Source organism: Triticum urartu, chromosome 7 (genome assembly GCF_003073215.2).
Source record: "Triticum urartu cultivar G1812 chromosome 7, Tu2.1, whole genome shotgun sequence".
NCBI lineage: Eukaryota > Viridiplantae > Streptophyta > Magnoliopsida > Poales > Poaceae > Triticum > Triticum urartu.
Window position 1 is genome coordinate 462,136,352 of NC_053028.1, and position 17,202 is coordinate 462,153,553.

General features: G+C 47.2%; 2 protein-coding genes across 2 annotated transcripts; both read right to left on the reverse strand.

Annotated features, from left to right (window-relative positions):
* Window positions 1–619: 619 nt before the first annotated feature.
* LOC125520253 (serine/threonine-protein kinase-like protein CCR4) lies at window positions 620–3,522 on the reverse strand. The gene has a single exon (XM_048685120.1). It carries the CDS (start codon window positions 3,321–3,323, stop codon window positions 765–767), a length of 2,559 nt encoding a protein of 852 aa, XP_048541077.1. The 5' UTR covers window positions 3,324–3,522; the 3' UTR covers window positions 620–764.
* Window positions 3,523–5,117: 1,595 nt separating this feature from the next.
* LOC125517996 (bromodomain-containing protein 4) lies at window positions 5,118–15,680 on the reverse strand. Its single transcript, XM_048682960.1, has 8 exons — window positions 15,472–15,680; window positions 14,504–15,334; window positions 14,316–14,393; window positions 13,400–13,637; window positions 12,846–12,924; window positions 6,984–7,116; window positions 6,240–6,524; window positions 5,118–5,809 (listed from the first exon to the last, which is right to left on the reverse strand). The coding sequence occupies exons 2-8, from the start codon at window positions 15,218–15,220 to the stop codon at window positions 5,597–5,599; spliced, it is 1,743 nt and encodes a 580-aa protein (XP_048538917.1). The 5' UTR covers window positions 15,221–15,334; window positions 15,472–15,680; the 3' UTR covers window positions 5,118–5,596.
* Between the last annotated feature and the right edge of the window lie 1,522 nt (window positions 15,681–17,202).

Here is a 17,202-nt window from a genome sequence, read left to right on the forward strand (position 1 = left end):
GCGTACATACACCAGTGGGTAGAGGAGGGCTTAGTAACTCCTATGGGTCTATTTATTTTTCATTGATGTGTTTCCTTGTTTGTTTGGTGAGCTACCAGAGACTTCACCAAATTATTTGTACCACTTGTAACAGTTGTTCATCTCATCAAGTTACCTACCAACAGCAACTGTCCTTGAAATGGTCTTTAAATTTCGACGTAAGCCACAAGAAAAACACACCTAGCCTTTGCTTAGTGGTACACTATGCATATGCATATTCATATTCATATTCATGTGGACGTTCAAGTGTTCGTACAACAACTACTTGCAGAGAATGAAACGAGAGATAACAAATCAGCAACGCACATTATTGTACTACCAGCACAAGACGGTAGAGAATCAAATCATGGTAGTAGTATGACTTATAGTTGCATCCATGTACCATGTTTTTATTTTATGTGCGTATAAATATAATCAACAGCTGTTTGTTGAGCTTTTAAGTATAGCTCTACCTACAACCTACCAAGTACAAACCCACCACTACTAAAATTTCAACTAAATCTACATGCTCTGTGGTTTCATTTCATCTTCTCGACGAATCACAACGTTAAATTAACCGCCACAATTTACAGCAAACCCATTGATGCATCCATCTCTTGCAAAATTATGAGAACTTGTTCTGATTTCTCACTGTATTTTTTTCCTGTAAATTTTTTATGGACAAGAACTAATTCACCCTTCCTACACAGAAACTGTAAAAGAAGAAGAGAAAAAAAATCAAATCTTTACATGGTTGAGTAGGATCTGGCATGTCCGACGCCGGCGACCCGGCCGGACCCGAAGCTGAACTCGCGCGTGTGGTACGGGCTCCGGTCCTCCGACTCCGATCTCGACCTCGACCGCGACATGTCGGAGCCGCCGTTCCGGGAGCTGCTGTTCCGCCCGCCGCTCGCCGACCGGACCACGCACTCCTCGCACAGCGTCACGGCCCACTCCAGCTCCGCCACCACCTCCGACATGACCGGCCGCCCGCGCCCGCGCGGCCGGACGCACTCGGCGCCGATCTTGGCCACGCGCGCCACCGCCTCCACCTCGTGCCCCCGCGGCGCGGGCACCCGGCTGTCGAGGATCTTGTCGATGTTCCCGGCCTCCACGGCCGGCACCGCGAACTCGATCACGTTCCTCGGCGACCCGCTCCCTTCCTGGCTCTGGTCCCGGTGGATCGCCTTCCTTCCGGTCACCAGCTCCAGCAGCACCACGCCGAAGCTGTACACGTCGCTCCGCTCCGTCAGCTCCTGGAGACGGTAGTACTCCGGGTCCATGTACCCCACCGTGCCGGCCGTCCCCGACGTCGTCGTCGGGCTCGCCGACGCCGAGGCGCCGCTCACGAGGGAGAGGCCGAAGTCGGACACCTTCGCCGTCCAGTCGTCGTCGAGCAGGATGTTGGAAGGCTTGATGTCGCGGTGGATGATGGGCGGCACGGCGTAGCAATGCAGGTACTCGACGCCGCGGGCGGCGTCCAGCGCCACGCGGAGCCGCGCCTCCCATGACGAGAAGAGCGGGGAGTGGCCGGACCCGGCGTCCTCGCCGTGGAGGTGGTCGTGGAGCGCGCCGTGCGGCATGAACTCGAACACGAGGATGCGCTCGCCGCGCTCCTCGCAGAAGCCCAGGAGGGACACCAGGTTGCGGTGGTTGACGCGGGACAGCAGCCTCAGCTCCGACCGGAACGCCCGCTCCGCGTCGAACCGCCGCCGCCGCCGCGCGCCGGTGGACGCGCGCTCGGCCCGCTTGATGGCGACCTCCCGCCCGTCGGGGAGCTTCGCGCGGTACACGGACCCGAAGCTGCCGCTCCCGATCTTGGCCTCCTCCGCGAACGCGTTCGTCAGCCGCGAGAGATCCTTGAGCGTGAACTCCTCGCACCCGAGCGGTCGCGCAGGCTGCGAAGCCGAGCGCTCCCGCGCCGGCATGACCATGATCTCCACGTCGCCGTCGCGGCAGAGCCGCCTGGACGACGACTCCCCGAGCCGGACGGTGGCGTGCGCCTTCTTCTCCGACTTCCTGGACGCCAGCACGTAGAACGTCAGCCCTGCTACGATGATCACCAAGACGCCGGCGCTGGCCACGCCGAGCCCCACGAAGAGCGTCTTCTTCTTCTTCGCATCACCAGCCCCGTCACCGAGCCGGGCCGTACTCCCATTGCTGACGACGATCCTGGACGCGTTCAGTGGCTGCTTGCACGGGCTGCACACGGCGAGTTCTTCGCCGCCCAATCCGCCGCCGGTGCCGCAGAGCCTCCCTGAGTCGGGTACGATGTTGCAGGAGCAGTTACTCTTAGGGGCGCAGGCTCCCGGCATGGTGTTGTTGTAGACGAGGTGCCTCCCGTCGAAGCGGCCGTCGTTCCCCCAGCAGACGACGGAGTAGTTGCTGGTCATGACGGCACACACCGTGTCGCCGTCGGCCTCGATGGAGACGAAGGTGGTGTGCGTGTACTCCTCCGGCACCTTCACGCCCCAGCACCTGACCGTGCCGTTCCCGGCGAGTATGCAGGTGGTGTTGCGGCCGAGCGCCATGGCCATCATGTCGGCCGGCAGCTCGTCGAGACGGACCGTGGGGTTCCCGTCGCCCCAGCACACGAGGCCGCCCAGCTTGTCCACGGCGCAGGCGTGGCGGCGCCCAGCGGCGACCGTCTGGAACGTGACATCAACCCCGTCGGCCGTGAACTGGGGCGTCGACGGCATGGCGCCGCCGTAGCACCTCATGGCGGTGTCGTCGCCTTTCACGATGCCGCAGAGGAAGTCCTGGCCGAGGGCGATGAGGGAGAAGTCGAGGCCCTTGGGCAGGTCGAGGCCGGGCCACTCCCAGCAGGTGGGGTCGTGGTCGTCGGAGAGGCCGCACACGTGCGGGCCGCCGGCGGACATGGAGCGGAGCGAGGGGCCCCAGTAGATGCGCCGGCCTACGGGGCGAGACCGCCTGGCCTCCTCCTCCTCGGTGAAGGACCACCAGCGCATGGCGGCGTGGCCGCCGACGGGCGCCATGAGGCCGCAGAGGAAGTCCTTGCCGGCGGCGATGGCGTTGAAGGGGATGTCGGCGGAGGGGTAGGAGGTGAGGCGGCCGTCGGGCATGGACTTGCACTGGAGCTTGGAGTTGCCGCCGCCATCCTCGTTGACCCTGTCGATGATGAGCGCGCAGACGAGCGTGCTGTTGCGGGTGTGGGAGATGGCGACGGTGGAGAACTGGCGCGGCGACGGCGGCGCGGCGGCCGCGGCGACGGCGAGGAGGAAGGCGATCACGACGAGGAGGCGCGTTGTGCTGGTGGCGAGGCCGGGGCGGCGAGACATTAGCATTGGGAACGAGAGGGAGGAGACGACATGGGTGTATGGATGGAGGGACGGAGGGAGCTCCGGTTTGGCTCGGCTCGCTTGGATTTGATTTCTCGCTTGGTGGCTTGGCTTTCTGTTTCGGGGTTGTAGGTGGGTGGATCGACCGATGGAGAACGAGTCGAGGACACCGCGTCCGCGTTGGGTTTCGTTGCTCGTTGGGTTGGGTTGGGTTGGTTTTACTTTTATATTTTAGTCATGCTACTATACGGAGTAGATTAATTCAGAAATAAGTGTGTGTGATTGTGATGATGGATCGATGATGAGGTGAGGGAGGTTGTTTTGGTTTGGTTTGGTTTGGTTTGGTAGACTTGACTAGGTCCGTTGAAATTCAAGTGTCAATGCTTAGCTTGTGAATTAATTTCTCCGACCTCACTTTGCTGCCTGGCTTCTCAGCTAGCTTAGCTCTCTAGCTGCTGCTTAGCTCCAAAACCACAATGATTGCCGGATTATCGGTTGCTAGGAGGCAAATTAGTGCATAACCACTTAGCAGGCATCTTTTATTTTTTTGGGGGGAATTATCAGAGCATCTCTAACAGCAGAGAAGCCTATACCATTCTCTTTTTTTTTACCATTCTCTTGTGCTTTCCGCATTTATACTTAAAAACTTTACTTTTTGCAAAATATACTGAAAACTTGTACTAGTAGGTTATCACTCGGTGTGGTTTCTAATAATCAGTGGTTGTATTAATCCTGAACATGTTCTAGTTACAAAGGCATTGGAAAAAAATGATAAATACAGATGGCATACTGAAGATGGAATCAATCTCTCGGTCATGGACATGCCGAGATCATACTTTCATTCACCAAGAGAAACCCAGCAAGAGCAACTGTCATATACTCATATCCAAAAATGCTAGACATACAAAGATTTACAAGCTTTTACAAGCTCTTTTCATCTAACAACCAATCACAAACCTCTCTCCCCCTGATTTTCAGGGGGGTGGGCCGTCCCCCTCACTTGTTGATCAATAAAAACTAACCCACCTGTAAAAGCCAACTGTTTGTACGTGTAGCATTGCCGACTCATATCTCCCGTACAGCAAAAACAAATTTATTTTGTTTTGTTTTAGGGTTTCCAGGCATCTGATTCTGCACTGCGCAGTGCCGCAGTCCGTGGAAACGACTGAATCTCCCTCGCAAAAAGGAAAAGAAAGAAATAAACAAACGACTGACTCTACCCTCAGAATCAAGAGCCCGGCCCAGTCTGTACAGTCCCTGCAGAATTGCGGCCAAGTCGGAAGAAGTTAGTGGTGGTTTACTGTTTTTTAAAACTTTTGACATTTACTCTTAAGTTGACAAAAACCCACGCCGGACGAGGTTTCAATCCAAGTTACGTGGGCTTGGAGACTTTCCTTCTCTTCTTCAAGCAAAAGGCTGAAAGTTACTACTTTGTCTGTACTATCGCGCAAGTATTACCTGGGTGATTTTCTACATATATGTATGTACTTATAGGGAATGCCCGGTCTTTCCAGAGAACTTGTACACCCCCTTTGTTTATTTATAGTATCAAGAAAACAAGTGCTGTTATGGAGGACAGAAAATGCAGCAGATCTTCAAGCAAGAAAAAAGACGTGCAAGACGGCGAAGAGTTTACTCCAAAACTCTGCTGCTGGCAAAGGCCAAGCAGAGAGAGACCTTATCAGCAAAACAGCAGAAACCCCATAAAAGCGCCACTTGTCTGCATACTATCCTTACTATAGTGTCAAGTCTGCTCCAGGGAGTAGGTGACAGGTTTATGACAACCGATGAGAGAATGTATGTATAAATCTTCACTCATAATATTCAATCATGAAGCATGTATGCATCCCAATCCCAATCCCAATCAAACCTTTTTAGTATTTTGTTTTGGGCCTGAGCAAGCAAGCTCAGGAAGAGTCAGGTAGCAGTTGGCCGGAAGAATCGGCTCAAAACACTACTTTAAAAGCCTCCCTTGGGAATGAAATGAATTATAGCCTTGAGGACAACCCTATGCCAGGCCGGCAAGCAATGAGAGAGAGAGAGAGAGAGAGAGAGACTGACGACATGTGCATACTCGCATACAAAATTCAAGTCTGCACCAAGAGAATTCTTCCAGACAGGTATCCTCCAACTAATTCCGTACCCACATCACACCCGAGCGAGCCTCATCAGCGTTATTCCAACCAGCTTCCATGTCTTCAGGGAAGAGATTTCCCCCCAAGTCATGACGCCGCTGCCTGGAGCTTCTCTGACAAGGAACCGCTCATGGAATTTCTTTTCTACCGTTTCATTATCGCTGTCAGGGCGATGTGTAGGGGGCTCTCCTTTGGTGCCACCAAACGGCGCTGCTGACGGAACAGAGAATGGCGACCCCTGAAAACGGAGCCCTGCTTGCTGGGGAAAAGGCGCGCGCAGACTTGCAAGAATGACTCGTTCTCCTGTTGAATGGGCAACTCCTCCATTTCCACCTCCTGCCCAATTTCGGTCTGTGCCTGCAGTCAGATTACGAAAAGCACAGTTTACAAAGGAAAATCCGAAAATATACAGGCATACGGAAATGACTTTTACCCAATATGGTTGATGCCTATTGATCTTGATCCGGTTACTAACATCTGATGTGGGTACACTAGAAAAGGGAAACAGCGCAATGTGCACTAATAGAAGAACCGACAAAGCATGTGAGTGGGACAAAAGGCACATTGCAATACAAGTCAATGTTATATTTCCATATATTACTAGTTGCCCGGAACAATTTGATGGTTCAGCTACCAAAGGTAGGAATACAGGCTGAAAAACCAACCACTTAACAAGACAATTATGAACCTTTTTGCCCATGTTGGTCCTAGCAACATTGTCAAATACCGCCATACCATAGACAAAAAGAAGTTGAAATTTCCAGGATACCAGCCTGGCTAAAATTACCTTCTGTTCATGATGTCCAGCTACCGAGTCATCATTAGGCTGAGTGGAAGTATGTTCGTCCTGACTGTTCAGATCTTTATACTCCTCTTCCTTATCCTCGGAATACTGTCTGGAGACCTCATCTTCATAGTCAGGAGATGGATTATTGAGGGATTTTCCAGGATCTTCCATCTGAGTCTGCGCATCATCTGCTTCCATTGTTGTTTTAAACACATCAATATGGCGTGGTTGCTCCTTACTAGAGGCTGTGTCATGACTACCAGGATTATTATCACCGAAGTTTACCTAGCGTGCAAAAGCTCAAGTTAGTTCAAGCATTCAAGGTGAAGACGATCCACATAGCAGGTGATACAGATTTACATTCTGAGAATAAGCAAGCCAAGTGTCTATGAAGTAAAAGCACACCTTCCACTACGACAACTGAATGAATGATGAGAAAAACTTATGACTACAGTTATGGAGTTACTTAAACGACACCAGGAACATTTGTGTCCCCGATATGGTGAAGAGTTCTTTAGTGTGTACAAACACACAAACACAGATAACAGAAGCATGTCAATTCTACTGAGCATGGTGTGGTATTACTCAAATATAAAAGGAAGCAACTAGATTAACAGATCCGGTGTACATTACACAACACAACAGCCTCACCTCAAAAGGTAATAGATGAAAAATTCATATATATGCATACAAACACAAGGAATGCATGACACTGAAACCAACGATTTAGATGTTGATTCTAACCTCCATGTTGCGCTCTTCAGAAATGTTCACTACAGTGACTTCATTATCAACAGATAAAATTTCATCCCTTTCCTTCTTACGCCGTGTAACTTGACAAACAGCACATGCACAATCATTTTTGTGTCGATCATTCCTGTATTCAAACACACATAAGAATATAGAATAATATCTCCTGCAGTAGCATAGAGAGCCAAAAATTCAGCAGCTGGACATATTGGGATAATGTGCTTTCTGTTTGTTAGGAAGTCCACGTGGTCTGCCGTCCTGTTAAATAGTATTAATCTAACAAAATTAATCAAGGAAAAATATGTGAGCCTGACATAAACCCACCATGCCTATGTGTTATATCCAGTCTCACGAACATGACACGGTTAGATAAGCTACCATGAATAACCAAGGAACATATGTCCATTGGTGGTAATTCATCACTTAGCTAACTATTTGAGGGAACAACGATGCAATGCCCCTCAACTAAAATGTTGCAACACAAACAGAATAGCCACATAGGTTAAAAAAAAAGTTGCAACACAAACATGGCCACATAGGTCAGGAAAGTATTACCTGCTCGGTTACTCCATTCCAAAATACAAACAGAATAGCATAATAGCCCCTACACAATTGTAAGAACTTAAAAGGAAGTATGCATATCTCTGTTATGATCCTAAACAAATTTACACTTATGTTTTAATCCTGAAATAAGCTAATAATAATAATAATAAAAGTCAGTATCACCAGTAGATAAAAGTCGAGAGAATTCCTTATTTGACCCTTTCTTAAAATTTGCTTCCCTATTTGGCCCTACACAAAATGTTCTTCCCTTTTTGACACTATTTACAATTTTTCCCTATACTACATTTCCGTCAAATCTGGTACAATTCCGTCTATTTGGCCTGTCAGTATTTTCTTCCATGGACCAATCTGCCCCTGTACGCTAAACACCAGAGAGGAAAAAAGGGGAAGAGATGGATCACGATAGAACTTGCTCTCCCCCCCCCCCCCCCCCCACCCCCCACCCCCCCACCAGCGCACATAGCGGCGGCGGCGCAAGGCTGCGGATGGTGGCCAAAGTGGAAGGGGACAATGCGTCTGCAGAGGCCGCGAACCAAAGATGGTAGCTGCCGAAGGCCTTGGTGCGGCTTGGCCGTCGGCGAACACCACCGCAAAGGGGTCAGCCCACTGCACTGGGGCGAGCACGGCCACGGCGCGTCTGCACAGGCTCCAGTGGTGCCACAAGGTGTGAACAGCTTCTCCTGTCTTCTAGGATCGTCCTCTCCTGTCACAGCTGGCCGTCCGTGCAAAGCTCCACTTCGAGGAAAAGAACCAACTCAAATTCTTCGGCACGACCAATAACTCGTTGATGTTCCAAAAAAATAACAGAGACGGCCTTTCTTGTGATCCTTTCCTTAATCACCACCTAGACTAACTCAAATTCCATCTCACTAGACCAGGCGTGCTCCTGAAGCTGCTGGAAGAAATGAAGACGGGCGTGGCGAAGCCGGTGGGTGAGCACCGGACAGTGCTGCTGCAGGTGACGGACATCGTCCCAGTGGACATGGACGAGGTGGACCTGTTCCCGTGCCACGACCGGAGAGGAGGCTAATGTCAAGATGAGACGACCGGTGGCGGCGACTGCCTCAGTCCAGGCGAACACGTGGTCTCCGGCTGCGTGTGGCTGGCTGGCGGCGTTCCCCTGGTCCTCCGCTACCGGCTGTGTGCGTGGTCTCCGGCTGGTCGTGGCCAGCAGGAGGCATTCTCATCTGCCGACCGTGCGCTTGGTCTACGACTAAATATGTGTACTAGTTCCGACCGTGGGCTGTTTAGAGGATTTAATAGTGCATAATACTTTTGGAACGTGATGAACAAACCAGTATGGTACTGATCTTAGATATGGTATTACATGTTTTACAGACGTTTCCTAAGGCTTTTATACGCACAGATAAGTTCAGCTAAGGACCAAATTATTGGAGTGCAACATTCATGAACATCTGTAGAATATCGGTGAACTGGTTGCTTCTTTTTTTGTGTGTGGAACTGATTGATTGTTTACTTAGATATCCAGTATAGTCGCACAATGCGCTAGGGGCAAAAAAGGTCTTCTCATCTCACACTTTAACATCGTTACTGCTTAAATGGAAGCAAAAGTTACATTGAGCGTCAAATAGGGAAGAAAATTTTATTTTGGGCTAAAAGAAACAGGGAAGGAGATTTTAAGGAAGGGCCAAATAAGGAATTCTCTGATAGAAGTCGACAGGACACTATACCTGGCCAAATAGGTCTTATCACTACTAGAAACTACGAGTTTACCACTTTACCTAGAGCTTATGACTCCCCTCAAGGGAAACAAAAGCTATGAACAGTAAGCTCTAGGAAAAGATGATTTTTGGGTGAAAATAAATGAGTAAAACTTTACCTACAGTTAAGTTTGGCCCCTAGGTAATGAAGACCACACAGACACCATGTTGATTAGAAAAATAGGAAGAAGGTTCGGTGATACCACGTGAAAGCTATATTTTGGTGGGCAACTATTTTTTTTGTTATTCCCACGCTAGCACCGCGTGTTTTATTTCGGCCCACGCTGTTGGGCCCACTAGGCAGTGACTATGGGCCAAAGGAGCTTGGCGCTAGTGGACAAAAAGTTTCACCAAGTCTAGGTCTTCCATGTCCGGCCATCTCACTTTCCCCCATCTCTCCAGATCCAGCGCCGCCGCCTCTCCTTCTCTTCTCCCCTTCCGTCACAAATCAAGCACCGCCGGTTGTGATTCCGCTGCATGCCAACCTCTTTCTCTCTGAAGGTCATCGCCCCTCGTCCCTACCCCTTCCTCGCGCACCGACAGATATTGGCACCGGCACACCATAGGCACTGCAAGGTGAGCCCATGCGGCATGGGACAAGAGGAAACATGTGGCTACTCGGTTCCATGGTGTATAGGGAGATTGAGCGACGGCGGTGAGCAGGGACTTGGGCTAGCGCCGATGAGCAGGGAACAACAGCAGCGGCGCCTGCAAGCACCATCCTCCATTGACAAATCTCCCTCTATTGAAGGTGTATACCCATGCTCAATAACTTGCAAGTTGCTGGTGATTACTTATTGGTTACTGGAACTGATGAATTTTGATGAATCTAGGTACTTATGACATTTGTTTTCTGGATATGTTGCTACATGTTTCCTATCCGAATTAATGTTGATGATTTTTGGTGCGTATAACAGTACATACTCCCTCTGTAAACTAATATAGGACGCTTTAGATCACTATAAGGAGTACATGAACATGAGGAGTGTTACTTCTACTTCCATTGATGTCTCCCTGAATCAGGCAGAACTTTTTATCAAGAAAGAGAGAGGCAAAAAATCAGAACGAAAATAAATTACATGCCCAGTGAGTCACTAGCCAATAACCATGTGTACTTCCATATTGCACAAATAGGGACAAAAAAATGATCTGCAATTAATCATCTAGGCAATCAGGTTAACACGTTGGTACTATTTTTCTTTTTCATCCAAAACAGGTCCATGATGTACTGAGCTTCCTAAACAGCAGTAGACAAGCATAAGAATCCTAGTACTAATTAACATGCTCAGTGCAAAGATAGTGATAGTGTTGGCAAACAAATCATGAGAATACTGAACAAGATTTTTTGTTAGTTCGACAAGTTTAGTGTTTAGGTAACATGTTTTGTAGAGTGTTTTTGGAATTGTAAATGGTGTCTGTCTCATGGCATAATATCCTGGATTTATCAGAACTACTATGCAGCTCCTATGCCATCAACTACTCATTGAAAGGAATTCAGACAGAAAGCAATTATTAACAGCTGCATATTTGGAAAACAATAGCAGTTGCAAGGTGTATGTCGGTATTGGCACACTCGTGCATACCATTATTTCTTAAGTAGCTCAATGCGGCAAGACCAAGTTTGTCATGAGTTTGCCAGAGATAATTTTCATATTCATATAAATAATTTGTTAGTTATTTATGGTCTTTTCAAAGAGTCGCTATTCTCTAGATATGTCTTGAATTAATTTCTGCATTTTTTAGTTATGCATGGCCTTCTTCACAAATATTTGAACTTACATTGGCTCTTGAAGCTTGGGGATCTTACGACGACCAATATCTGCGGCTAACGAACAAATTATAAATGACTGCTCTTCAGGGAAGCCCCATGGATAATTGGCTCTCTTCAATGGGTCTACTACTGTGTTATTACCGGCAAGACATCATTGCACCGTCCTCATCCAAGAACTTCATATTCAATCTCATGTTCATGTATGTACTGTTCGTGTCTCACATCAACTCTGCATTGTTTTTGTTTGTGGCTTGACCATGTAATTTTGATTTGATTTCAATCTCTAGTTATATGCAAACTTGTGTAGTGTCAATTGAAATGAGCTAAGCATGAACCTTAGTTGTATGCGTTCATGAAAAACTGAACCAAGAACCAGAAATCACTTTATGCCATCAAGCACTTATCATACTAGCTAGCAAGTCGCTATACATTTGAAGCATGATCGTGTATGTTTTCACATCTGAGCTCTTCTCTTGCAGATTTTGGAAACTAATCAAGAACCGCCAGCTTTGTGTGCGCAGCAACACTCAGATGTAAGTTTTCTGGAACTAACTTGAAATGATACAAACTATGTATGCCTCTAGGGTGTTAATGTTAAAATGCATGCTTCAGTGATGTGCACAGCTTTATGTGTGGTGATCTGCACTGTTGTGATTATATGCATGCTTCTGTGCAAAGCATGATCATGGATTTTTTTTATGCAGGGGCTATGTGTAGTGTGGGGAGCGATTAAATCCTCTTGTCTTATGCCCATATTGTCCAAATTACGTTCATTATGCTGCCTACCAGAATATTCAAGTCTTTGAACTACGTGCTAAACTGCCTGCCATCACTAATTTTCAGGATCACAATCTCACTTGGATGCTTCTGCCCCAGATTTGGAGCTTAACGCTGCAAAGATGTTTTCTATCCAGTGCATCTCGAACTTAACTCACTCGCTTGTCCCTCCACGGCAGCCAACCTCTTGATCCTTGCTTTTCTGGGTCTTGAAGTCTATCGAGCATAGATAACATGCTGATTTAGGTATTCTGCTAGCTGTAGAAATTTTAGATGTGGTGTATTTTTTTTAATTCTGGCTTGAAATCAACCATGAGTCCGATGTATGTGTCATTGTATGTTGAATTTTGGCTACAATTTATAAATTGGAATTATGGCTCGGGATTGAATTGTTTGAATTATGGCTGGTATGAATTTAAATTCAAGTTGCATATTTTTATATGGCAGATAAAAATATGATGTATCCCTAGGGTATTATTTGAACATACGGGGGAAATAGCTGTAGGGCAAGTTGTGACGTGGCATAATTCAAAAGGACCCCACCATCTCTCCCTAGAGCCAAACATGCTTGTAGGTAAACTACCTTTCCACGTTGGACAAGCAGCCAGGTTGAATTATTTCCCTACAGCTTACGGCTCTAGGTAAAGAAATGGTTCCCAAGAGCTTGACAAGGGCACTCTAGGGAAAGAGCTCCTTACCGACTATTCTTCACCTAGGGCAAGCTCTAGGTAAAGCCTTTAGCTATGGTTTTTTGCCTTTTACCTTAGGATATATGGCTCTAGGTAAAATCGTAGTTTCTAGTAGTGTATAGATGCTATCCTGCTCAAATCATTTTGCAAAGTAAAATATGTTACTTAGTTCATTTGAATCTCACTACTTCAATGTTCTAAACTTCTAGTCGATATGATTTCTGAAGAGCATGGCCCACAGCACATAAGACATGATATCATATGATAGTCTAGCCTCTAATTGAATAGATAAAGAAAACTTGTAGGTGGCCACAAGACAACATTAACTACATACCCTGGGCGACGCCGTTTTTGCTTAGACTTGCTTTTTGAACTAACTTTGGTATCCTCATCGCCAGTATTGTAATTGCCACCTAAAATTTTGGGAAATACTGATCATATATATGAACACGCGTATTCTATCAGGTAAAGAAAACTATATACAGCTAAATAAATGATCATGCAGTGTACAACATTGCTAAACTTCTAATACAATGAAATGCAAAAGCCTGGAAGGGAGGTGGTATAACAGCATTACTATATATTAGAAGTCATTTTTTTTCACTTGTTATGTTATGCAATACATAAGTACAATAACAGAAAAAAATTCACTATGTCAAATAACTTATCGGTAAATTCATAAATACTGATGGTATAAGTGACTTGATAATAAAGATGTCTTATAGTATAGAAAATGTTTCCTTTGTTCCTTGGTATGGACTCATTTGAGGTACATATATAGTAGTACGTGAAACAGGAACTACTGAAAAGAACTCATATGCAAGTTAAATGTTAGATAAAAGTATTAACTAAGGACAAGTTCGGAGCTATCATCTGTTCAATACTTACCATTCTCGTGCACATCAGAATACAAGCCTGCTGCCAGCCAATTTTTCATGAAGGCCTTCTTTACCCGTTTCATAAGCTCTATTATGTAATCACCTTTACTGTTATACCTGGTACAATTATCCCATATAAACTGCACGTCCTTATAGACATCCTCTGAGTTCATATATTTGCTTCCACGTTCTAAATCTTGACATATTGTGCCAAAATCCATAGGAGTGTCGATAACATCAAGATAATCCTACACAATTTGCAAGTGTGAGGGGAATAAAAAAATCACATGAAAATAAAGTGAATTATTTTCCATAAGAAATTGATTTAGGAGCTTGCATGCATATAATTAGTTTCTTAGGTAATTCGAACAATGGTCACAAGACATGCAGCTAGAGAAGTCTGTCTGAGACACTGCTGTGGAAGTGGTCTGCATTTGTAATTACTGTTTCTTACTATTAGTATGTTCAAGAAAAACAAATAGACTGGGGTTCAGAACTTGATCTTGTGAGCAAGGAAAGCTTGACTAGGTTTTAGCCAAATTAATCATATAATTAGGCAGAGCTTTCACGTATGCCATAGATCAATAGCCCTATCATAACCATCAGTTTTATTTACTCGGCCATAGAATTAAAGATGGGGCAGCAACCTACTTGAAAATAGAGTTACCCCAGAAAAATTGCAGAAAAAAAAGATAGGGCATGGGAAATGGAAACCTGCATACTCATAGCAAGTAGATGTCTGAACCAATTCAGTGGAAGTGATCGATACTACACCACTGAAGACATTTTGTGGAAGTGACTATACGACACCGAGACTTATGAGGGGCTGACTCAACTAAGTGTTTAAGATCAATATATTTATGTGTGAAGCCTACCAAAGTTCCAGGTGATTTGAAAAGAAAGAAGAGGCACCACAAAATACTCACAGGTATTCCCAAAGCAATAGGATCCACTGGGGTGTTAAATGGCTCAGCTGCGTCGACCTTCATAACCTTCTTAATAGCCTGAGAGCAAAAGAGAATTTCAGTAAAGGTTTCATTTATTTCAGGTCTTTACCATGTGATATTTGGAGAATCAAAAGACGCCAAATAAAGTTGAGCCAAATTGTACTCACTTCAAGTGCAGCAGCTAACTCTTTCTCATCACGCTGAGATTCCAGGGTAGACTGCTTTATCTCTGACCCTTGTGAGTTCTTTGGCTCCGATGCACTCTCACTTTCCTCGGTTACTAGAACAGTTTCCTGCTTACTTGGAAGAGGTTCATGTACTTCATCAACTTCCCTGTCCTGGGTGTTATCTTGTACTGAAGAAGATAATCCCGCCGAGACGATCTTTATGCTTCCTGCTTTCTTTGCCATCTTGTCCTTATCAGAACCACTCAACTCCGACTCCTGCCCATCAGTTGTCTGGCCAGTTGACGATGCAGTGATACCTTTTTCGGCAGTAGCTTGCTTGCTCACTTCAGGGGCGGCAGTCTGAGATTTACCAGCATCAGCGGATGCCTGAGCTACAGACGAACTATTGTTGAGCTCTACCACCTTGGAGGTTTTGAACTTCAGCTTCACACGACCGTATACCGCCCCCACCTTCGGCTTGGCGTACGGTATATCAGCGGTGGGATGAGCCGGAGCTGGGGCAGGAAGGATCGGCTTCTCTGGTTCAGGAGGAGGAGATGGTTCAGGCACTGCCGGAGTGGACCTCGAGACAGGCGCATTCTCCGCTGGGATGTTCTCCTCGGTGCTTGGGCTGGACGGAGATGCAGACGAAGAGTCTCCCCCGGTGGTATTCGAAGAACTCTTCTTGCCCGGCGTGTGGCCGCGCTTGCGCTTCATCTTATCCGTCTCTTGCTAGCACCCAAAGATAAAATTCTTGGAAATAAGCCGCTCCGGCACCTGCGCGCCGCGCCCTGAGGGGATCGATCTCGTGCCGGAGTGAATTAGGAGGACCTAATCGAAGCAGCCATGAATGGACGGATGGATGGGTTAGATTACCAGAGGCACCGGACATCCAAGAAAATCAGGCAACGGAGAGAGAGAGAGGACGGCCTGCTGCCGCAGCGAAGAGAGAAGCTAGGGTTCCTTACCGGCAGAAGAAGAAGAAGGGTCGACCCACGGCAGTGCGGTACCGGTGGGGCTGGCTTGTTGCGTCCTGTTGGTGCCACGAACTTGTGAGGAATAAAAGACCGGGAACTGGGAGGCGACGAATTTGGGGGAGGGATCGGGGAAGAAGAGGGGTAGGCTGGAGGAGGAAGAAGAAGAGGATTAGAAATCTCGGGAGCCTTTGTGGGTTTGTCAACTGGGCTGCGTGTCTTTAAAATAGTTCATGTGGGCCGGGCTGATTCTTATGGCGCTGCCGGGCTGTCTAAGGTTGTTTATGTCATACCCGAGATCTCTCAAAAAAAAATGTGAGCGGCACAGAAGAAAAGCTCCAAGTTCCCTAGGTGATTAGGGTTTTGACCAACTCTGCTGGGATGCGATCGGTGTTGAGTATTTACTACCGGTAGCTTTTTTTTTATTTTTTTAGGCAACATCACAAAGCTTTTATTAAGTCGTCACAATGTTTACAGGGACGGATGGTAAATTCCCGGGATGACCAAACCAAACATGACGGCCACCACCGAGAGATAAAGTATGCTTCGCTAAATTGTGAGTTTCAAAATTTGAGCTCCTAAACTCATGACTGAAATTACAGAAGTCAAAAGCTAAAGAACGTTCAACTATCTCATGAATGACTGCTCCATAGCTTGCCAAATTCTTCTTGTGTATGTCCTGCACCACCGTTTTGCAGTCCGATGCCACTTGGTTGCACCTCAGGTAGAGATCATCTGCCAGTGCAAGTGCCTCTCTAATAGCAAGTGCTTCCAAAGTCGAAGGATCCACAATGTATCTAAAAGAGAGAGTCGAGGCTCCCATAAACATACCCCTGTCGTCTCTACAGATCACCCCCACTGTCCCACTGTTTCTGGTTACCGCTGCATCGGCGTTAAACTTCGCGTAACCTGATGGTGGTGCAAGCCACCACGCTGGTCGGGCGCTGGTAGAAGGGGGCAAGGAAGGATGCCTCTGCTAGGTCACTCGTAGTTCAGCCAAATATTTTGATATGAAGCTGTTGACAGAGTATGGTGCCTGAAATATATTCTCGTGAATTGCTTTACGCCTCGCATACCAAAGTGCCCAGAGCGTCACCACCAGGCAATCGAAAAGGTCATTCGTCAATATTTCATGTAGTGCAAACAGCCACTCCTTCGGACCATCCTCCTCGCGCTCAACCATATGCTGGACCAAGTCATCCGGCGCCAAAGCCCAAACACTTGCTGCCATCGGACATGCAATGAGGGCACGTTTCCATGTATCAGTCGCCCCACATAGCGAACAAAGTGTCCTCTGTTGCCATATGACGACGTTTGAGGACCGATCCCGTGGGCATGGAATGACGGGCTAGCCGCCACACGAACACCTTCAGTTTGGATGGTACTTGCATGCGCCAGATCATGGACCACTTCTTGGTGTCTTGATGCTCATAAGATGTACCGTCCTCCTCAGCTAACCAAGCCTCCCTGCTGTGTTTCGTTTTTAGAATCATTCGGTAAGCAGAACGAACGCTGAAATTACCTCAAGGCTCTTCATGCCAGGCCCAGAAATCTCCCACCCGGCAAGTGCAAAGCGGGATTCGTAGAATCTCTTCCGCGTCAAAGTGGGTGAACACCGAACGTACCAGGTTTTCATTCCACGTTGTCGATGTTGGATCTATAAGCTGCGCCACTCTCGCCGGAGGGTTCTGAGCTAGAGAGCATATGGGACGCTTAAGACCATCA